Source organism: Sorex fumeus, unplaced genomic scaffold (assembly GCF_029834395.1).
Source record: "Sorex fumeus unplaced genomic scaffold, SorFum_2.1 ptg000098l, whole genome shotgun sequence".
NCBI lineage: Eukaryota > Metazoa > Chordata > Mammalia > Eulipotyphla > Soricidae > Sorex > Sorex fumeus.
Window position 1 is genome coordinate 45,902,496 of NW_026606155.1, and position 24,031 is coordinate 45,926,526.

Sequence of the window (24,031 nt, forward strand, 5' to 3'; positions counted from 1 at the left end):
ATGGCGACAGACCGGCTGCGGAGCCGGGCCCTCTCCGCCTTCAAGTTGCGCGGCTTTCTGCTCCGGGGGTGAGTCTGTTTGGGCAGCTTGCAGGGCAGGAGGTTTGAGTCAGGACCAGACGGCCGGCCAAGCCGCCGGAAGCGCCGCGAGGGGGTTAGATCTTAGCTCACCGACCTTAAGAAAGTTACCGGAGGCCAAGTCAGTCTGTCTGGGTCTCGAGCCTATGATGCGCTGGGCCGGCGCGTTGCTTCCCACTGGGCAGGACAAGGCGCGCCTGCAGGTGAGAAGTGGACATCCGCGACCGTTCCTGATCTCTGCGACTTGACACTGCCCTGTCCCAGAAGTCTCAGCCTGTGCAAAGTGTGAAACCTAAGAAACCGCGCTACTGGATGCAGTTCCTGAGCGTTCACACCAGGCCGGGTGCTTGTCAGGAGTTGTCAATTGAATACATTGGAGAAATTTTGGACCGCCAGCCTTTGCAATCTTGGGTCACGGAAGAGTTTCTAGGGAGTTAAACAAATGGATAAATTTGAAGCTTGTTCCTAGATCTGCGGCTTTTTCTTCCAGGTTTTAAGATTTTCTTTAGCACTTTTGGCCCATATCCAATTTCCTTGGTTCTACAGTGTGAATATTTCCAAGATTTTTAGCATAAAATCTTTTTTAAAAAAGATGTATGCTTTTGTTTATATATGTATATATATATATATGCGTGTGTGTGTGTGTGTGTGTGTATGTGTGTATACTTGGTTGGAGTGGGTTTGAGCTACACCTGCGGTGCTTAGAGGTGACTCACGGTTCTGGATTCAGAGATCACTCCTGGAGAGCTCGGGGTCCATGTGGGGTGATGGGAATCAATCAACCAGATAGGTAATATGCAAAACAGATACCTCGTGTGCTGTATTATCTCTCCAGCCCCCAAAAGGTAGAGGTTTAACAGCACATTCTTATTATCTCACATTTTCTTTGGGTCAGAATTCCGTTAGACTTAGCTGATTCCTCAGCCACAGTCAAAATGAGGTCATCTCATGTTCACTGGATGGGATTTGCTCTAGAGCCATTGCTAGGTTGGCAGGATTCAGTTGTCTGAAAACTGTTAAATTGAAGGCTTTAATCTTTGCTGGTGATCCTGAGTTTCTTACTCTGTGGGATGAAGCTATCAGGAGTCTAATAGAAGACTTCTAGTAGATGTTTTGCTTGATGCCTTTTTAATTGTTTTGTATTTGGGCCACACCCAGGGTACTGGGGTTGCTCCTGACTCTGAGCTCAAGGATCACTCCTCCTGGTGCTAAGGGGACCATATGCAGTATCAGGGATTGAACTGGAGTCAGCTGCCTGTAGGATAAGCACCTACACCTCTCTGCCCCCAAATTTTATTTTTTTTAAATAATGATAAAGTGGTGCTGGAGGGGTAGTTCAATAGTCTGAGTATACTTTTCATGTGGGAGGCCCCGTTTGGATACCTGAGCACTACTGGGAGTTATGACTGGAAAAACTGAAAAGAAAAAAGACATGATTAAATAAAATGTTTCATCACTCTTGGTAGTTTCTATTGGTAGAAAAAAGTCATATGGTCCAGCCCATACTTCAGGTAGAAGGTGGAAGGAAATGATGATGGACCTAATGAGATTTGCAGAGACTAGATCCTCTATAGCTTCACAGACTTTGGTCTGTCCTAAGTACTGTGCCAAGATCTACCCAAAGAGTGTGCAATGTTAGGGACTCACTTAACATTTGTTTATGGACCATCATCAGTATGCTTAAGATTGTCACAGTTCCAGTTCCCAAGGATCATCATCTACAATAAACTGGAGAGATGTGATACCCATATATGAAATAATAAGCAAATAGTTCACACCATAGAACAGTTAGTATGATGACTATTAACAACCATATTGATATTAAGCATGTTACATGCTCCAAATACAGATTAGCATGTAACTAACTACATAAGCAGATTGTTCATTCTTAGCATTATTAAGTTAATATATATTTGAGTATTTTGATCAGGACATTGAGGCAGACAGAACTCTGTTTCAAATGTCAAGTAATAATATTGGGCATTTTTCATATGTAAGATCAAAGTATATATGTGGGATCTTAGCAATTTCAGAATGGAGTGGTGACTGCATAAGGACTGACTGGTCTTCTGAGAACAAGGATGTGCTTTGAGGCTTTAAGGAGATTTAGGTTAAGACTTCCGTCTCGGCATGGCCCAGGTTCCAACTCGGCAGGCTGAGGAAGGGTCAGGAAGGTTGCAGCTATGGTAGGGGATGCTGCTGGAAGCTCAGGTGCTCAAGTCCCCATCAATTCTGCATCCCTGGCTGCAATCCCTGCTGCAGCGACCGTCAGAGAGGCAAGACCTGCCGGATGGACCAAAGGAAAAAAAAAAAGAATAGAAAAGAAATCTTAAATTGATGACATAAAAGGAGGAAACTGTTTAGTAAGCACAAGAAAGATAAGTACTATTTGTAAGGAAGGAATGACTATCTTAATTTCAAGGCAAGATTGATGAGAGTATTTGATGGTGTTTTGTATAAAACTTATATACTTAATTGCTAATGATATCCTCTTTCTATTCCCTCTCTTGTCAGTGAAGCTACTAAGTACCTTATAGAAGCTCTCCAGTCTATCAGTGAAGTGGAGCTTGAGGATGCACTGGATAAGATCATTGATGCAGTTGAAAAGCAGCCCTGTAAGTAATATGTTTTGATTGCTCTTAAGTTGTTAGAAGTTCTACATCTTCCATTATATGCATGGACTGAAGCAGAAGTTGAGGATTCAGTATCAGAATGTCCCTGTGTTAGGATATATACCTGTGGCAGTACCTTTTCCCAAGGGGTAATCTCCAATTCCCAGAAACTCTTTTATACTTCTCTTTTTTCTTTTTTGCTTTTTGGGTCATACCCGGTGTTGCACAGGGGTTATTCCTGGCTCATTCACTCAGGATTTACTCCTGGCAGTGCTTGGGGGAATCAAACCCGGGTCAGATGCATGCAAGGCAAACACCCTACCGGCTATGCTATTGCTCCAGCCCTTCTTTTATACTTCTCTTGATAAATTCCTCTTATTCCTTTATGATCACTCATTTTTATGCATGCTTGTTACAATGTTTTATTTGAATTAGGGTTCCCAGATGTTTTGGGTAACAAAATAGAACTAAGCTAGGTGACTCTCTCTTTCATTTTTGGTGTGCCGTGCGGTGGGTGGGTGAGTGGGTGGGGGTGGAAAACCATACCCAGTGGTCCTCAGGGCTTACTCCTGGCTCTGCATTCGGAGATCACTCCTAGCAGGGATAAGGGTAACTGATGGGGTGCCAGGGCTTGAGTCTAGTATGCTGCTATGCAAGGCAAGCATCCTACTCCCTATACTGTCTCTTTAGTCCATCCTTTCCTCTTTCAGACTTTGTTCAGGGATATTTTTGTTAAATACTTAATGTCTTATCAATACTTAACCTTTCACCCTCAGCATGACCTACAGTAACACACAGAGTATAGTACACACTTACTAGAAGCATAAGCGGTAGCTATTTTTTATTTCCTTTGTGGATGCCAGGGATGAAATCCAGGTCTCAAGCATGCAAGGCATGAACTTTACATCTGGCCCCAGGGCTAGCTATTATTATTACCGTGCCTACTGAAGCAGCAATTGTGATAAGAAGTTATACTGATGTAGCTCATTAAATCCAGGAGGTCACAGGAGTGTTTGTAAAACAATTTGTGGAAATTGATTTTTATGTATCTTTTAAAAATATGATTTTGAAATTTTCTTTTTAGTGTCATCAAACATGATTGAAAGATCTGTAGTGGAAGCAGCAGTCCAGGAATGCAGCCAGTCTGTAGATGAAACAATGTATGTAGATAAGAGAAGCTCTTCCCTGGTATCCTTTAGCTACTCTTTAGAGGTGCTATTTAATGCTTTTTTTTTTTAATTTATTTTTTATTTTATTTTTTTTATTAAAAAATTTTTAATAGTGAGACATCATGAGGTACAGTTGCAGACTTACACATTTTTGTGCTTGGGTTTCAATTATACAATGATCAAATACCCATCCCTCCACCAGTGCCCATTTCCCACCACCACGGATCCCAGTATCCCTCCCACCCCCCTTACCCCCATCCCACCCTGCCTCTGTGGCAGGGCATTCCCTTTTGTTCTCTCTTATTGGGTGTTGTGGTTTTAATGCTTTATTTTTTAATATTTAATTTTTGTGTATGTGATACTGGGGATGGAAGTCAGGGCCTCACATATGTAAGATATGTATTCTTCTGAGCTACCTTTAAGCTACATCCCTAGTCCTGAGTACTTATTTTATTATAATGTACATATATGTATAATGATTATAACAACACTGTCCTCCCGTTGTTCATCGATTTGCTTGAGTGGGCACCAGTAACATCTCACAGCAAATTGACTTTTACTGTTTTTGGCATATCAAATACGTCACGGGTAGCTTGTCAGGCTTTGCCATGAGGGCGAGATACTCTCGGTAGCTTGTCGGCTCTCCAAGAGGGGCGGAGGAATCGAACTTGGGTCGGCCATGTTGGCTGCGTGCAAGGCAAATGCCCTACCCACTGTGCTATTGCTCCAACCCCATTATAATATATTATTATAATAGGTGCCAGGGATCAAAGGGAAGGTGGTTTATTTACTTTTTAAAGGTTGAAACAGTTATGTAATACTGGTTTAATTTTTAATTTTTATTTTGTTGCTGTGCCAGGGATTTAATTCATGGCCTTACACAACTGTGATGCTGTAAACATTTTAAAAATTCTTTCAAAGGGAGAGATAATATAGCTGCTAAGGCAGCTGCTTTGCAAACAGCCATCCCATGTTTGATCCTCAGTACCACCTACAATTCTCTGAGTCCTGCTAGAATGATCCCAGAGTACAGAGCAGGGGGTAAGCCCTGAGCACTACTAAGTGTTGCCCACAACCAAGAAATAAACCAAAAAAACAATGTTTGAAATGAATCTTATTCTTTAATAATATTGTAACTGATAAAATAAAGGTACATAATATATATTTGTACATATAGAAGAAGAGTTTTTTTAAAACTTGTGTGTGTGCGCGCGCGCGTGTGTGTGTGTGTGTGTGTATGTGTGTGTGTGTAAGGGGGGCACATTTTCAGTGCTCAGGACTTACTCCTGGTCCTGCACTCAGGGATTACTCCTGGTAGGCTCTGAGGATCGTATGGATCATATGGATCAAACCCAGGTTGACTGTATTCAAGGCTAGATCCTATCCACTATATTATTGCTCTGGTCCCTAAGATGTGATGTGTATTTTATACATAAATGTTCTTTTTTAACATGATATTCTTTTTGCTTTGTGGACTATACCTGGAAGTTCTAAGATACTATTCCTGCCTCGATGCTCAGAGATCACTCCTCACAGTGTTCAGGGGACAAGGTGGTGCTGGAAATCCTGGGCTTTCTCCATGCAAAACATGTGCTCTGGCTGTTGAACTGCCTCTCTAGTTCCTAGATGTTAGACAACTTTCTTGTTTTGTTTGATTTTTGGACCATACCTCATGATGCTCACATCTTGCTCTATGCTCAGAGATCACTTCTGCCAGTGCTCAGAGGACCTTAGGCAATGCCAGATATTGAACCCAAGTCTGCCACTTGCAAGGCAAGCACCCAACTTGTCTTTCAACTTGATTTTTTTTTGTTGTTATTGTTGTTTGCTTGAGAGTATTGGTAATGCATTTATCTTTTGAGGAAAGCTAAAATTATTATCCCTATATTTTGGCATTATAAGAGATTTTATATATGATTGGTGAAAAATATATATGTATATATAATAAAACATTATTATATTGCAAATGTCACGTTCACCTGAAATGATGTTTTAGTAAATTGTGTCTGTGTTTTTTGTGGGATGTTTTTCAGAGAACATATTTTCAATATCATAGGAGCATTTGATATTCCACGCTTTGTGTACAATTCAGAAAGAAAAAAATTTCTTCCGTAAGTGTACAATTATTGATTTTAAGCTAATTTTAAATAATTTTAAACATGAATGTCATTTTTAGAGGGTATATCATCTCATGTTTCATTTTTGGTCTATCTTGTTGATTATGATAGTCATAAATGAATGTTTCTTTTTTTCTAGTCTATTACTGACCAACCAACCTCCACCAAGTTTATTTGGAACAGCAAGAGATAAAGCAGAGCTGTTTCGTGAACGTTATACCATTTTACACCAGGTAATTGGGGAAGGGCATGGTCTTAGCTTTAGATAAGACTTAAGGATAATTAAAGGTTGAAATTTTGTAGTTCAAAGTTTGTCATTTGTTAGACTATTACTGATCTCAGCTTGAAACCATGTAAGGAGATACAGAAATAAAAAAAGAAACATATCCGTTTACAATAATGATAATAATAAAAATAGTAGTTAACGTTTGTCATCTACTTTTGATAAGCCAGGGATTGTGCTTAATTGGTGTTTTCTTTTTTAAAAAATTAATTATTATTTTTAGGGCTGCATGTGACAAGAGCATTAACCTCTTTATTATCTCCAACCCTTGTATTATCTACTAACTGTAAGGGATTTAAACATTTTTTTAGTTAGCATTTTAGTAGACATTGTTCACCTCAGTTTTGTAACATTACTTTAAAGACAGCCCTTGATCACGGTACTGCTTAATTGTTGGGTTTTCTTGTTTTGTTTTTGTTTGGTATGCTTAGTTTTAAATGTGCATTAATATTTCATGTGAATATTAATTTCTTTATAGAGGACACACAGACATGAATTATTTACTCCTCCAGTGATCGGGTCTCATCCTGATGAAAGTGGAAGCAAATTCCAGGTTAGAGCATTACCCTAATTATTTATAGGGTGGAGGTTTAATATTTATTGCTTAAATCTAATTTATTGAACTTTAACTGAAATTGAATCACTGATTTCTAACTAAGTAACTGAGCTGTATATTCCCATACGTGATAGGCATATAATATACATCACGACCATACCATGTGTCTTGGGTCCCACAAATTTGAAAACAAATGTACTTATCATGATTCAGAATGTGATACGAAACTTCAGTCATTGGCAAAGGCCAGAGTTGATGTGGTGTTTCTTTAGGGTATAATTCTTCCAAGCCATCATACAGCTTTTTGTACAATAAGAATATAATTCTGAGGGGGCTGGAGCAATAGCACAGCAGGTAGGGCGTTTGCCTTGCACGCGGCCAACCCGGGTTCAATTCCCAGCATCCCATATGGTCCCCTGAGCACTGCCAGGGGTAATTCCTGAGCACAGAGCCAGGAGTAATCCCTGTGCATTGCCGGGTGTGACCCAAAAAGCAAAAAAAAAAAAAAAATATATATATATATATATAATTCTGAATTTTATTTGATTTTCTACTCTATGTGCAAATGCAACATTTACTTATTAGTTTCTTAAAAGAAAATTTCCTATCTCTAATAGTTTATTTTGCTTTATTTTAGCTTAAAACAATAGAAACTTTATTGGGCAGTACAACCAAAATTGGAGATGTGATAGTTCTTGGAATGATAACTCAGTTGAGGGAGGTAAGTAAAATATAATACCATTAAGGTTGGGGAGGTAGCACAGAGGTTAAAGGGCTTGCCTTGCATGTAGTTGACTCTTGTTCAATCCCTGGTGCTATGTATGGCCAGGAGTAAGCCTGTGCACTGCGAGGTGTGACACCCCAAGCCAAAAATAAATAAATAATAAACTTGATAGTATCAAACTTTTATTTTCAGTCTTCGGAATGCTAAAGTATTGATTACTTATAACACTTGTAGAGAGTACAGAATATATTCTTCACTTCATGTATTGTTGACTCATTCATTCATTCATTCATTCATCATCCTGTTATTCGTCGATTGCCTCGAGCAGGCCCTAGTAATGTCTCTTTCATCCTAGCCCAGAGATTATATTCAAGGCTCTTTAGGAGAATGAGACCCATCAATGTTACTGTTATTTGGCATATTTGGTATGCCACGGGGAGTTTGCCAGACTCTGCCCTGTGGGCAGGCTACATTCGATAGCCTGCAAGTTTGTCCAAAGTAGGAATGAGATAATAAGATGTCATAAAAAGATGTCCTGATAAGATGTCGCGCGGCCGCAAATGCGGCTGCGTGGTTCCGGGAGCTAAATTTTATAGTCTCTGAGTCTTGGCCGTTGATGGGATTACACGGTGCCAGGGGGCCAGGTGGTGGGTGTGACCCCCGCCTACTGGAATTTGGAGGATCTGGGTGGAGGATGCTCAACTCCAATCTGAGTAGGCTTGGAGATCTCGGCCCTGGAACCCGCGTGGCTTTGTCCCTCTGCCAGTACCTTCATGTGTGCGGAGAGTGGTCTCAGCATGGTGGTGGCTGGTCCTGGAGGTCTTCGGCTGCCGGAGCCCTGGTCGGGGTGGGGAGGAAAGCTCAACCCGCTCCCCTGGAAGGGACCCCGGGGAGGAACAGCCAGGCACAGGGGCAGGAGACTGCACTGGTCTCGTCCGGGAGCTGGATTTTATAGTCTCTGAGTCTTGGCCGTTGATGGGATTACACGGCGCCAGGGGGCCAGGTGGTGGGTGTGACCCCCGCCTACTGGAATTTGGAGGATCTGGGTGGAGGATGCTCGACTCCAATCCGAGTAGGCTTGGAGATCTTGGCCCCAGAACCCGCGTGGCTTTGTCCCTCTGCCAGTACCTTCATGTGTGCGGAGAGTGGTCTCAGCATGATGGTGGCTGGTCCTGGAGGTCTTCGGCTGCCGGAGCCCTGGTCAGGGCGGGGAGGAAAGCTCAACCCGCTTCCCTCCAAGGGACCCCGGGGAGGAACAGCCAGGCGCAGGGGCAGGAGACTGCACTGGTCTCGTCCGGGAGCTGGATTTTATAGTCTGGAGCGATAGCACAGCGGGTAGGGCGTTCGCCTTACAAGCGGCCAACATGGCCGACCCGAGTTCGATTCCTCCGCCCCTCTCGGAGAGCCCGGCAAGCTACCGAGAGTATTCGATATGCCAGACACAGTAACAACAAAGTCTCCAATGGAGACGTTACTGGGCCCGCTCGAGCAAATCGACGATCAACGGGAGGGCCTTTACCAGAGACTATTGTTGACTATTCTTTGAATATATTCATTGAGTACCTTAGGCACAAGTTACTTTTTCATCTGTTTTTGGTTTCTTGGGATATCAAGAAGGTGTATGTAGGACTAGTTTATATAATATAAAATTAGGTTGTGGTTTCTGGTTGAATTGACAGTATTGGGTTTCTGAACAAGCATAGCAGCAGACCATGCCCTTGTTCTTTTGAGGTGCTGTTGACTCTTTGGTGAAGCTACGTGGAGAGGTGCTCCTTTGGAAGCCAGCAAGTATTTGCATTACTTGATCTTTAATGGTCATTCCCAAACACTGACAGAGAGTCTGAATCTCAATTAAGTGATTGATTGGAGTTCACCAAACTAGTAAAGGGAAAGTTGGCCTAGAAACTACATATATTTTTTTAAATTCACTGAAGTCTGTACTATATTCTGTTGCCAAAATGTTCAATGTTTAATTTTGTTGTAGTAGTACATGGATTGATATGGACATATATATTTTTTTCAGGGCAAATATTTTCTAGAAGATCCAACAGGAACAGTGCAAGTAGATCTCAGTAAAGCTATATCCTTTGCTTTCTTTCCTTCTTTTTTTTTTTGATCTATGTTACATAAACTGGGGTAACTGAATACAGATCATTCTCAAGTCTGCTTATTGTTTTTTCCAGTATAACTTCTATATTTGTGGTGGTAGTGTTGAATTTAGAGACATGATGTAAAAGCCACAAGGCCAGAGAGATGGGACTGAGCGCATGCTTTGCTTGCAGTAGACCCTGGTTTTATCCATGGTACCACTTGGTGGTCTGAGCACATTGGGAGTGATTCCTGAGCCATTGCCAGGTGGGCTGAAAAACAAACAAAAAAAAAAATAAAAGAAACATTTTTCATTTCCCTTTAGTTGGGAGAATCCATTTAGATCCCTGAGGAAATTTATTCTATTTTGATAATGATCTGTTTTGACAGTATTAGCAGGCTTTTAGAATCAGACCTGGAGACATTTTGAACTTAAAACTTTTATTACAAAAGTCACGGCCCATGCAGTTTCACATGTGAAGTTTCTGAATATATTGTTTAACAGTCCTGTTGGCCTCAAAATGTATGTTGACTTCATCACTACCTCAATTATTGAAATAGATTTTTTTTGACTGTTGTGTACCAGTTTCATAGTGGTTTATACACAGAGTCCTGTTTTGTCTTAGCAGAAGGTAAGTCTTTCATTTTTTTCTTGTCTAAGTCATTCTACACCAAAATCATTTTTAAATTTTAAGAATAGTATCGTAATGTAATTTGGGAGAACACTGATTATGCATAGTTTTCATAATAAAATAACTGAAGGAAGAGATTGCTCAAAAGACTGACACACAACACAGCCTTTGCATATGGGAGTTCCAGGTTCCATCCCTGACCTGGCAGGGCCCCCTGGAGCACTGTGGGGAATGACCCTCAAGAACCAAACTGAATTGAGTCTGGAATAGGTCCACGCACTACCAAGTGTGACCTGAAAACCCAAAACAAAAAAAAAAAAACCTGATTGCTCATTGGCCTGGGTTTTCTTTAGGAGCCTAACGAAATATTATGGATCACTGATCACTGCCAGGAGTAATTCCTGAGTGTGCAGAGCCAGGAGTAACCCCTGAGCATTGCCAGTTATGATCCAAAAGCCAAGGAAAAAAAAGTTTCATTTCTGGATCTATTTTTATTTAGTGAAAACTTCTTAAGTAGAACTGAGACATCTCTAAATCTGAAGTTACATTGTAGCTCAGTCAGACTGGTTCCCTCTGTAGTTAGTGGACCAGGATGAGATGATAGCCTGTCATAACAGGTTTGTGTTTCATTGTTTTATCTTTTCAGAAGAGTAAGATAAATAAAAGTGATTTGTTCCTTTTTTGTTTCAGGTTGGTTTGAAGATCAAGTGTTTCATGTTAATGCATTTGGATTTCCACCCACTGAACCCTCTAATACTACTAGGTATAAACATGTTTAAATTGAACTCTAGGAACTTTGTAATATAGGTAATCATACTTGTGAAATATTATCAGGCTTTGTGTCAGAATGGAAAGAGAAGCGAAAAATGAGATCTAGAAATTTAGGCTTTATATGCATGCGAAAGCTGGCAGATTGACTCCAGCTTCACTGGCCTTTACTCTGTTTTGATGTTGTGAGGGGTGGGGGGTGGGGGGGGCAGTGACGCCATGCCCAGCCATGTTCAGGGCATTCGCCTGGCTCTGCACTCAGGAATCACTGCTGGTGGTGCTCACTGGAACAATATGTGATTTCAAGGATTTGAACCAAGGTTGGCCGCATACTAGGCAAATGCCCTAACCCCTCTATCATTTCTTTGGCCCAACTCTCGGAGTTTTGAACAGGGTTTGAATTCCAACTCTTACTCATGTTAATGGGGCAGACAAAGGTAATACACTAAACACTTCTGATTATGAACCTCATTTTCTCTCTCTCTCTCTTTTTTTTTTTTTTGTAAAAAAACCCCAGCGATGCACAAGGGTTACTCCTGGCTCTGCACTGAGGAATTACTCCTGATGGTGCTCAGGGGACCATATGGGATGCTGGGAATTGAACCTGGGTTGGCCGCGTGCAAGGCAAACGCCCTACCCACTGTGCTATTGCTCCAGCCCCCTCATTTTCTCTTTTATAAAATAAAATAAACTCTTGGAATTTTTTTTAAAGGATTTAAGATCATGTCTTTCTGATGCTTGCATATATGTATTATATATATATATATTTTTTTTATTTAGGATAAAAGGTTCAGTATTCCTAATGCAGTATTTGCAGTAACAGAACTACAGTGAATAACAAGAATAAACTTTAGGGGCCTGAGCAATTTTACAGTAGTGATGGCGTTTGCCTTGCATGCGGCTAACCTGGATTCAATCCTTGGCATTCCATATGGTCCCCCAAACACTGCCAAGAGTAATTCCTGAGTGCAAAGCCATGAGTATCTACTGAGCATTACCAGGTGTGTGTGACCAAAAAAAAAAAATAATAAAAAAAGAATTAACTCCAACTCATAATTACCTTGATTTTTACCTTGATTTCTTCTCTCTTGAGAAACTTTAAGTTTCTCCACTTTTCCATTCTGGGATATAGGTTAGTTTTCACAGACATTATTAATTCCTTAAAAAATGATTTCTTAAAAATTCGGTATGTGTGTGTATATTTATAAAATGACTTGAACTTGTGACTCCTACACAAAGCATGTTCTTCAGTCTTGGAGTTATCTTCCCAAACCTAGAATAGATTTTTAGTTGTGGAATTGCTTAGTCAGGCCATTGACTATTTTGGAGTCTTTTACTAGGTGTTGTTGAATTGCATACCTATTTTTCCTAATTTCAGTTACATAGGACCTTTTTGTATGTTTCACTCAGTTTTTAAAGACACAGATATAACCTACCATTTAAATATTTTCTGCTTTTGTTTTGCTTCCTTTCTTATTTTAGAACATTTAACTTTTTCCCCCAGTGCTAGAAATCAAGCCCAGGCTTTATGCTTAGTGGCACAGTGGATTTCTAGTCCCAAATGTGTTTACTTTGTAGGCATTACAAAGACTATACTTTTGTGGTATTATTTACATGAGAAAATGGTATTATTATAAATTATCTAGATTTGTAAAATTATTTTTAAAATTATCTCCAATCTTGAAGACAACATAGAAGATAATAATGTATAATACTTAATTACCTAGGGCATACTATGGAAATATTAATTTTTTTGGAGGGCCTTCTAATACATCTGTGAAAAGTTCTACAAAACTCAAACAATTAGAAGATGAGAATAAAGATGCCATGTTTGTTTTTGTATCTGATGTTTGGTTGGACCAAGTAGAAGTATTGGAAAAACTTAACACCATGTTTGCTGGTAAGTATCATTGTTTATTTTCTTTTAAAACTCGTATATGGGATCATGTCTTACAACAGTTATTTTGGGGCTGGAGGAATAGTACACACACACACACACACACAATCATTTTATGTGTTTTAAGTTGATCTAGGGACCTGGGATGTGATTCAGTGGTATAGCACATGCTTCCCAGGTTGTGAGAACTGGAATCCATACCTGGTAATGATATTACTATGACTCAGAAGTAAGGTAGCTTGTAAGTTCATCTTAAAAGACTTAATTTTCACATTTGAAAAATAACTGTGTATATATGTTTATAATGAATAGTAATTAGTCTTAAGTACATTAAGAGAGAATAAGAGATTAAGAGCTTGGAGTCTGGGGCTGTATAGCAATAGTACATCGAATAGGACATAGGACATTTGTGTTGCTCAAAGCCAACCAGGTTCGATTCCTCAATCCCACCAGGAGTGATTCCTGAGTTTAGAGACAAGAGTAAGCCATGAGCACTGCAAGGTTTGACCCCAAAACAGAAAACAAACCCCCCCTCCAAAAAAGAAAAAAGGAAGAGCTTCAAGTCTGAGAGAACTGCGTTTTAACAGCCAATAACCCTGGGCAGGGTATATTCAGCATATAGGCATTTTGTGAGGATTAATTCACTGTAGGACATAAGCACTTTGTAAGTACTCAATAGTGAGAACTATGATTACTATTATTTGACGAGCAAGGTTTTTTTTTTTTTTTTTTTGCTTTTTGGGTCACACCTGGCGATGCACAGGGATTACTCCTGGCGGTGCTCAGGGGACTATATGGGATGTTGGGAATTGAACCTGGGTCTGCCATGTGCAAGGCAAATATCCTACCTGCTGTGCTATCGCTCCAGCCCCTGAGCAAGTTATTTAAATATTTTTATTAGGGCCAGAGAGATAGTATAGTGGGTAAAGGCATTTGTCTTGCATGCAGCTGACTCAAGTTTGATTCCTTGCCCTACATATGGTTGTCCAGGCACCTCCAGAGTAATCCCTGAGCCTTCAGTACTACCTGGTGTGTAGTACTGAAAATAAATGAATGTTATTATAATGGCAGAAAGGCAAGTTTATGTTGTTTTAAACCTGGTCTCTATACTAGAGAATTTATATTTATTCTTTCATGTTTTAGGTTATTCACCAGCACCTCCAACCTGTTTTATACTATGTGGTAATTTTTCATCTGCTCCATATGGGAAAAACCAAGTTCAAGCTTTGAAAGGTATTAAGGGACTGTTTAACAAGTGTTCTATATTTACTGAAAGTAAAATGTTAAAAAAAATTGCCTGTAATTTTTTTCTTTTGGTGGGGGGGAGGCTGGAGCAATAGCACTGTGGGTAGGGGGTTTGGCTTGCACGCGGCCAACCTGCCGGACCCAGTTCGATTCCTCCCCCCTCCCAGAGAGCCTGGCAAGCTATCGAGAGTATCTCGTCCATATGGCAAAGCCTGGCAAGCTACCTATGAGATATTCGATATGCGAAACACAGTAACAAGTCTCACAGTGGACATGTTACTGGACCCGCTCGAACAACGGGAGGACAGTGCTTTAATGCTAAATATTTTTTTTGTCAAAGTAGGGTTAGAGCTAATCAAATGTAATACAATTTTATGTGCAGTATATACAAATTAAATATTTGTTTAAAATTTTAGATTCCCTAAAAGCTTTGGCAGATATAATATGTGAACATCCAAATATTCATCAAAGGTAATGATTTTTACTTCTCTGTTTTTTATTTAAACGGGCTTATTTTTTTAAAAACAACTAAAAAGTGAATCCTTTGTCAGTAATTATTAAATTTAAAGGTTGAGGAAACTAATATACCCAGGAGATAGAATTAGCTTGACCTTCTGCTGGTGTTCATTACACTGTACTAAAGTCATAACAAACTGTAAAAGGAGTGGCCCGAGTGATAAGCGGTAGGGGTGTTTGCCTTGCATGTGAGTTATCCAGGTTTGATCCCTAAAACACATATGGTTCCCCAAGCCTGCCAGGGATGACCCCTGAGTGCAAAAGACAGGAGGAAGCCCGGAGCACTGCCAGGTGTGGCTCAAACCACCCCATTTCTCTCTATTCCCACTCCCCTTGCCCCCCATAAAGGAAAAGTAATAATGTCAATCACATATATGTATATACTTTGGGTGAAGATCTTTTGGCATGGCACCTAGCAGTGTTCAGGGTCTGTATCAGCGCAGGGGGAGCTCCTGGTTGTATTCAGAGACCAAGTGGTGCCAAACACAGGCCTTCACTTGCAAAGCATACACTCGGACTGTTTTTTAATTTCTTACTGACATTTTTCAGAGGGTCTAAAGCTTCACTTAATGATAGTCTCTGGCCACATATGTCCTTTTACACTTAAATATATAAATTTAAATAATGTTTAAGATATAGTACATCACTTATGCTAGCTACAGTTCAAATATAATTAGTGCAGAGAGAAAATATTTCCATTATCACAAACAGATCTCTTGAACAGTGTGTGGAGAATGGGAGTAGTTCATCTAATGAAATATAATGAGAAAAAAATTTTAAATTGCATGTTTTAATTTAAAGCAATTGATTTTTTTTATACTACTAGGAATGTTGTTAATTTTTTTTAATGAATTATGTTGAATTTTGCTACAGTAGTCGTTTCGTGTTTGTTCCTGGCCCAGAGGATCCTGGATTTGGTTCTATACTACCAAGGCAAGTTTTTCTTTTATTTATTTATTTATTTCAATTTTTATTAGTGAAACACCATGAGGTACAGTTGTAGACTTACAAACTTTTTTGCTTGGGTTTCAATTATACAATGATCAAATACCCATCCCTCCACCAGTGCCCATTTTCCACCACCACGGGTCCCAGTATCCCTCCCACCCATCCCCCCATCCCACCCTGCCTCTGTGGCAGGGCATTCCCTTTTGTTCTCTTTCTCCTTTCGGGTGTTGTGTTTTGCAAAAGAGGCATTGAGTGGCAATCATGTTCAGTCTATAGTCTACTTTCAGCATGCTTCTCCTATCCTGGGAGGATCCTCTCAACACCCTTTGTTTGGTGCTCCCTTCTCTATCTGAGCTCCCTTTTCCCCTACTATGTATGGCTGGCCTCCAAGCCGTGGAGCAAACCTCCTGGTACTAATCTCTGCCACTTTTGGGTGTTAATCTCCTATTTTGTTACTTTATGTTCCCCAGATGAATGCAATCTTTTTATGTCTATCCCTCTCTTTTTGAGTCATTTCGCTTTATATGATACTTTCCATGTAGTACCACTTGTATGTAAATTTCATGACTTCATCTTTTCTAACAGCTACATAGTACTCCATTGTGTAGATGTACCAAAGTTTCTTTAACCAGTCATCTGTTCTCGGGCTCTCATGTTTTTTCCAGATTCTGGCTACTGTAAACCGTGCTGCAATGAACAAACAAGTGCAGATGTCACTTTGACTATACTTTTTTTGCCTCTCTGGGATATATTCCCAGGAGTGGTATAGCTGGGTCAAATGGGAGCTATACTACTCAATTTCTAATTTTTTAAGAATCGACCATACTTCCAAAAGGGCTGAACCAGTCGGCATTCCCACCAGCAGTGAAGGAGGGTCCCTTTCTCACCACATCCACGCCAGCACCAGTTGCTTTTGTTCTTTTGGATGTGGGCCAGTCTCTGTGGTGTGAAATGATATCTCGTTGTTGTTTTGATCTGCATTTCCCTGATGATTAATGACGTAGATGTGCCTTTTAGCCATTCGGATTTCTTCTTTACGAAAGTCTCTGTTCATTTTGTCGCCCCATTTCTTGATGGGGTTGGATGTTTTCTTCATGTGGAGTTCAAACAGTACTTTGTATATCCTTTTATCAACCCCTTGTCAGATGTGTATTCAGCCAATATCCTTTCCCATTCTGTAGACTGTCTTTGTATTTTGGTCACTGTTTCTTTGGAGGTGCAGAAGCTTCTTAGTTTAAGATAGTCCCGTTTGTCTATCTCTTTTTTTACTTGCTTGGTCAGTGGTGTGACATCTTTGAAGATACCATTAGCTTCAATGTCATGGAGGGTTTTGCCAACTTTGTTTTCAATGTACCTTATGGATTCCGGTCTGATGTTGAGGTCTTTAATCCATTTTGATCTTACTTTTGTACATGGTGTTAGGCAGAGATCTGAGCCTACTTTTTTGCATGTAGCCATCCAGTTTTGCCAACACAATTTGTTAAAGAGACTTTCCTTGCTCCACTTCACTTTTCTTGCCCCCTTATCAAAGATTAGATGATCATAAAGGCAAGTTTTTCAAATATTTGCAATACTATACAAAATTTGGGGGTTGTTTTGGTTTTGAGACCCTATTTGGTGTGTGGTCAGGATTTACCTCTGACTGTATGCTTGGGGCACCATGTAGTTTTGGGGATTAAACCTATGTCTCTTCAGGTAATACATATTTCAGCCCGTTCAATGATCTCCCTGAAACAGTAAACAAAATTTTGTGCAATTTAAAGTATACACTGTATTACATAATTTGTTTTATAGGCCTCCACTTGCTGAAAGCATCACTAATGAGTTCAGACAACGAGTACCATTTTCAGTTTTTACTACTAATCCCTGCAGGTAAATATTAGTATTTCATTTTATTATTTGTCCCTCTTAATTTGATTCTGAAAAATGATCTCTAAATTTTTTTTTAACAGAGCAGGGGGCACCACACCCAGCGGAGCTCAGGTGTTACTCCTGGATACGCATTTGGGAATGCTTTTGGTGGTGCTGGGGACCATCTGGGATGCCAGGGTTCCAACCTGGGTCAGTTGCTTGCAAGCAAGCACCCTAACTATTGTACTATACTCCAGCCCAGATCTCTCAAGTTTGATTGACAATAAAAGTAAAAATTTCTTTTAGTTTCTTAAAACTTAAAATATTGGGGCTGGAGCAATAGTACAATGGGTAGGGCATTTGCCTTGCATGTGGCTGCTGGGTACGATCCCAGTATCCCATTTGGGCCCCTGAGCACTGCCAGGAGTAATTCCTGAGTGCAGAGCCAGGAATAATCGCTGAGCATTACTGGGTGTGATCCCACCCACAAAAAAAATCTTTTAAAATATTTTAATTATTTAAATAGTTTCTTAATAATACATTTAGAAGCTTGAATAATCAATTTAAAAATAGTTATTCTTGGGGCCGGAGTGATAGTACATCAGGTAGGGTATTTACCTTGCATACGACTGACCCGGGTTCAATCCCTGGCATCCCATATGGTCTGCCAAGCACCGTCAGGAGTAATTCCTGAGTGCAGAGCCAGGAGTAACCCCTGAGCATCGCTGGGTGTGACCCAAAAAGAAAAAAAAAAGTCATTCTCATACATCCTGTAAGAAGAAGTTCCAAGGGGACAATGAAGATTATACACATAAATACTTTCTGTGCCTCCTACTGGAGTCAGTCTCTTACTGAAAAAATACCCTTGGTCCTCTGTTTTTCTGTGTTTTCTGCCTGTACTTACTTCTTTGGTGACCTTATCCAGGCCCCTGGTTTTAAATACTATCTTTGTATTGATAAGTCTCATATTTATATCTTTAACTCGGACCTTTCTTGCAAATTACAGATTCATGTATTCATTTACCCACTCATAAATTTCCCAATTTATGTAGTTTGGTTTTGGTGCCCCACCCTGTAGTGCTCAGGGCTTTCTTCTAATTCTGAACTCAGGGTGGTGCTTAAGGGACCATATGGGGTTCCAGGGATAAAACCTGTATTTGCTGGGTGCAAGACAAGTGCCTTACCCATTATACTCTCTCTCTCTCTCTCTCTCTCTCTCTCTCTCTTTCTCTACTATCTCTTTGGTCTCTACTTAAAAATTTAAAGGAAGGCTTCAGGTTATATTCGTAATATGGTCACCAATCTATACTTCCTTCTCTATAATCCTCTGCAACTTTCTCTAGCCCTAATTACTAGCTTTCTTCTTTCTCTTTTTTTTTGGTTTGTGGGAAGGCACACCCAGCTGTGCTCAGGGCTTAACTCCTGGCTTTGTACTCCAGAATCACTCCTGTGGAGACAATAGAAAGCAGGAATATTTTGTTTTGTAAAGAATTTTTAAAATTTATTTATTTATTTATTTTTGCTTTTTGGGTCATACCCAACGATGCTCAGAAGTTACTCCTGGCTCTGCACTCCTGGGGGTGCTTGGGGAACCATACGGGGTGCCGGGGATCGAACCAGGGTCAGCCTCGTGCAAGGCAAATGCCCTACCTGCTGTGCTATCGCTCCAGCCCACGTAAAGCATTTTAGCCTTTAAAATTCATTCATTCATCATTCATCATCCTGTTATTCGTCGATTGCCTGGAGCAGGCCCCAGTAACGTCTCTTTCATCCTAGCCCTGAGATTATATTCAAGGCTCTTTAGGAGAATGAGACCCATCATTGTTACTGGTATTTGGTATATTTGGTACGCCACAGGGAGTTTGCCAGACTCTGCCCTGTGGGCAGGCTACATTCGATAGCCTGCAAGTTTGTCCAAAGTAGGAATGAGATAATAAGATGTCATAAAAAGATGTCCTGATTATTTCAGTTTTTTCTAATTCAGCTGTTTCCATTTCAGAATTCAATATTGTACACAAGAAATTATTGTCTTTCGTGAAGACTTAGTAAATAAAATGTGTAGAAACTGTGTTCGTTTTCCTAGCAGCAATTTGGATATTCCTAATCATGTAAGTTATCATTCTTCATTAAAGTGCCTTACATATTGCATTGCATTAAATTTTTTGTTTGTTTTTGGTTTTTGGACCATACCCAGCAGCGCTCAGGGTCTACTTCTGGCTCTGTGCTCAAGAATCACTATTGCTCCAGCCTCTATTGAATTTCTTAAGCTGATTAATGCTTTTTTGCATTTTTATGTTTATAGTTCAAAATAGTTTGGGGGAAAAAAATTAAAAATGTTGTCAGTAAGTTTTGTTACTAAAGTTTAACTTCTCTCTAAAATATCTCTTAATGACCAGAGGATAGCCCAGGATCATTAAATTTTCTTGTTTTGCCTTTAAAATTTATGTTTTGGGGGCTGGAGCAATAGTGCAGCAGGTAGGGCATTTGCCTTGCATGCAGCTGACCCAGGTTCAATCCCAGGCATCCCGTATGGTCTCCTGAGCCTGCCAGGAGTAATTCTTGAGCACAGAGCCAGGAATAACCCCTAAGCATTGCTGGGTGCGATGGAAAAACCTAAAAAATAAATAAGTACAATTTATGTCTTATACTTTAAAATATATGTAGAGGAGCTTGAGAGCTAGTAGAGCAGGTAGGAGTCTTTTGCATGCATCTGTCCCTACTTCATCCCCAGTACAACATATGGTCCCCTGTGCCGGCCAGGAGTGATCCCTGAACAGAGAACCAGGAGTAAGCCCTGAGTGCTGGGTGTGACCCACAAACAAAAGAAAGTATGATTGTTTTCCTTAACTGTTTATATGTATATTATATATTTCAGAATGACTAAGTTTGCATCAGGAGTATGTATATTGGCTGTTCCTTAGTTTAAAGGTTCTCTAAGATAGTTGTCAATCCTTGATTACATGTATTCCCATTTGAGAAGTTTAGAGTTAGATTGTACACATTATTGTATTATTTTATAATATTTAAAGTTTATATCGCTAATTGTCTTTTCTTGGTATTATTTAAAGGATGACATTATCTGGATTAATAGAATTTGCAATGAATTCATCATATGGCTAGAAGTATAACTGTTCCAACATGACAATATGGGGGAGTAGCTTTATCGTATCTAGTGTTAACTGAGCAGTCTTAGGTTTTTTCTAGAACGCTGGAGAGAGTTCAATTCATTTTTGGGGGGTTTATGTGTGTGTATGTGTGTAAAGCTAGTTTTTTATTGAAACTCATTTAGAAAGATAAAAGGGGTGAGAGAGAGGGAGAAGTATATGTTCAAGAGAGAACACAGGCTTCTTCTCTAGAGTGGAAAGAAAGCAAAGAAACTGAGATGAGCAAGTTTCATGTTCAAGAGAGAACACGGGGCTGAAGAGCAAACTTTCTCATTTTCTATCAGTGTTTCCCAGATTCTATAATTTGACATCTTCCTAATTGTTTCTCAAATTTTCTTGGTCTTTTTGGGAAGTAGTATTTAATTATTTACTAGCTATTGTAACTTTTCAGATGACTGAAGTTTCTTTTGTATCATTCTTTTGTAGTTTGTAAAGACCATCTTATCCCAAGGACACCTCACTCCTCTACCTCTTTATGTATGCCCGGTGTATTGGGCATATGACTTCGCTTTGCGAGTGTATCCTGTGCCTGATCTACTTGTCATTGCAGACAAATACGATCCTTTCACTTTGACCAATACTGAATGCCTCTGCATAAACCCTGTAAGAATGCCAATAATGTGATATAGTCATAATTTGTCTTCGAATATTGTCTTTAAAATAATTAAATTATTATTTAAGTAGAATAGACTATTAATGAAACTGAATTAAGTTGCATACGGAAGTTTCTTAAATCTAGAATATGATTATAAAGTAATATGATGTCTTCTGTAAAAAACAAAAAACACGAACATTTACAAATCCAAGCAGGTACTTTTCTCTTCAAGAATCTTGGATATTTTTGGAATTACTTTCAGATAAAATTGCTAGACATGGGGCTGGAGCAATAGCACAGTGGGTAGAGTGATTTGCCTTGCATGCAGCCAACCCAGGTTCGATTCCCAGCATCCCATATGGTCCCCTGAGCACCGCCAGGAGTGATTCCTGAGTGCAGAGCCAGGAGTAACCCCTGTGCATTGCTGGGTGTGACCCAAAAAACAAAAAATAAAATAAAATAAAATTGCTAGACATGAACACTCTATACTTATTTCCATACGTGTTCCAACACCTATCCTCTTAATTTGTTTTGGACACTGCTTTATCCCTTCTTGATACTTAGTCACATTGTTGAGATGGATCTGGCATTGAGTTAGTGCCAGTGACACCAGGACTGATAGACAACTAGTCCAGTCAAGACTTGAGACTTATGTATGTTAATTGCTCTCATTTACTTTGAGGGCACAATGGAAGGACAGCAAATCCAAAATTTCACTGGAGAGGGACAGGGAGATTTTTTACACATGAAGTTTGAATGTATTTATGTATACTTAGCACCACACAATAAAGTTTATTTCTTAATTCTGATAGAGGCATTCCTAAGCATTACACTGTCCTATCTCTGACTTGAAAGAATTTTGCTTCAAGTGGAAATACTTATAGTGATACCTTCTCTACAATGATCACATAGATTTTTTTCTCATTGTTTTATAGTCACATTTTACAAATATTTAAGTCCTGGGCAAGAAATATTACAGAAAAAATAGCAGTTATTTTTTAAAAAGCCTTCACTTACATTCATTTTTTTTTTCTCTTCAAAGGGCTCATTTCCAAGAAGTGGATTTTCATTCAAGGTTTATTATCCTTCCAGTAAGACTGTAGAAGACAGGTAAGTGTGCCACAAAAATAGGAGAAATAGCTTTCCCTTAGAATTATTCGCTTACAAATAAGATGGCCTGTGGGTGTGCTGATATTTTGTGACCCACTGGGAATTTTCTAGATAAGACGCTGTTGTGGTTATTTTGTGTGTACTAGGTTATTCAGGAAAACTTTCTGAGTGGGTCTTACCCACTATACTGTCTCTTTGATTCCACCAATAATGTGTTTTTTTGTTTGTTTGTTTGATTGGGGGCTCTATCTGATGGTGCTCAGGGTTCACTCAGGGGCCATGCTGCTTCAGAGGCATTCAGTATTGGTCAGAGTGAAGCAGGGCCTCCTATTTTTGCTGCCCACCTAGTTCAATCCTGGCACCAGGTGATCCATTGAGCACCACCAGGATCAATCCCCAGGCACAGAGCCAGGAGTATCCCCCAAACTATACTGTATATGGCCCCAAATTCTCTCAAAATAAAACAGCCAGGATTACATCATCTTTATTGTTACTACAGTTGTTTTTGGAGAACAGAATTGGAATGTGAAACTGACTTATTTATTATTGTGTCCCCATTCAAATTTGGAACAATGTACTGACCTATTTTTAAAATTAATTATAATTAAATATTTAGAAATGTACAATAACAGAGCAATAGTATAGTGGGTAGGCTATTTGTTTTGCATGCAACCAAACTGAGTACAATCCCCAGCATCCCATATGGTCCCCCAAGCATAACCAGGAGTAATTCCTGAGTGCAGAACCAGGAGTAGCCCCTGAGTATCACCCAATTCTGCCAACCCCCCAACAAAGAAATGTACAATAACAAATTTCTAAAATGTTTATTTTTATAAATATTTTGTTTACAGCAAACTTCAAGGTTTTTGAGTTCTTAAAGACCATCTGAAGAAATAAATTCATCGATTTTCTGCTCTTTTTTGTATATTATGTAATTTTGATAAATAAATTCATCAACTTTCTTAGTTTTGTATTTTATGTAATTTAGATATTAAGTTACCATAAAATTACAATAAACTTTATAATGTTTATATTTTATAAAGTTTGATATAATTATTATTGATAGTGTACTTTATAAAGTTTCATGGAAAAAACATTTCAGCATATTTTCATCTCTAACTTTGAAAAGCAGCAAGTTCTGCTGTTGAGTGTGTAATCACTAACAACCCATACTTAGCATTTGTGTCACTGAAATGACAGACTCAATTTTGACATAAATCTTCTGACAAAAAGTTTGACAGCCTAAAAGGAATTCATAATGACAAAAAGTTGTTAGAGGTACAGAGTGTTCAATATAGGAGTAATCTTAATAATTACAAAGAGCCTGAACTAAAGACTTTGTATCTTTTTTTCCCCTTTTTTATAATTTTATTTATTGAATCACTGTGAGAGCAGTTACAAAGCTTTCAGGTTTAAATCTAGGTCATACAATGAAACACCCGTCCCTTCACCAGTGCCCATTCTCCAACACCAAAAAACCCAGTATACCCCCATCCCACAATCTTACCCCTACCTGTGGGGCAGATGATTTCCATAATACTCTTGCTACTTTGATTACATTCAATATTTTGACACCAGACCCACCGTAATTATTTGGGATTTTACCCCAACACTCAGATCTGCTGAAAAGGCAACAGTAGACAATATGTTTTCTATTGCTGGTTAAGAATAACATATGA

At 39.4% G+C, this 24,031-nt stretch overlaps 1 protein-coding gene across 2 annotated transcripts; it reads left to right on the top strand.

The window, feature by feature from the left end:
• POLE2 (DNA polymerase epsilon 2, accessory subunit) lies at positions 1-23,296 on the top strand. 2 transcript variants are annotated; one of them, XM_056134154.1, is made up of 19 exons: positions 1-68; positions 2,592-2,692; positions 3,774-3,849; positions 5,892-5,969; positions 6,115-6,208; positions 6,737-6,811; positions 7,452-7,535; positions 9,562-9,618; positions 10,210-10,258; positions 10,949-11,021; positions 12,754-12,926; positions 14,067-14,156; positions 14,585-14,639; positions 15,558-15,617; positions 17,427-17,504; positions 19,483-19,591; positions 21,074-21,250; positions 22,285-22,352; positions 23,204-23,296. In XM_056134154.1, the coding sequence occupies exons 1-19, from the start codon at positions 1-3 to the stop codon at positions 23,220-23,222; spliced, it is 1,584 nt and encodes a 527-aa protein (XP_055990129.1). In that variant the 3' UTR covers positions 23,223-23,296. The 2 variants fall into 2 exon arrangements, with proteins under 2 accessions (XP_055990129.1, XP_055990130.1); XM_056134155.1 differs by lacking the exon at positions 5,892-5,969.
• The last annotated feature ends 735 nt before the right edge of the window (positions 23,297-24,031 follow it).

Coding starts and splice junctions, on each gene's coding strand:
- POLE2 (XM_056134154.1), top strand. CDS start 1: ATGGCGACAGACCGGCTGCGGAGCCGGGCCCTCTCCGCCTTCAAGTTG. Junction 3,850..5,891: donor CAGTCTGTAGATGAAACAAT/GTATGTAGATAA, acceptor GATGTTTTTCAG/AGAACATATTTTCAATATCA. Junction 15,618..17,426: donor TTTGGTTCTATACTACCAAG/GCAAGTTTTTCT, acceptor TTTGTTTTATAG/GCCTCCACTTGCTGAAAGCA.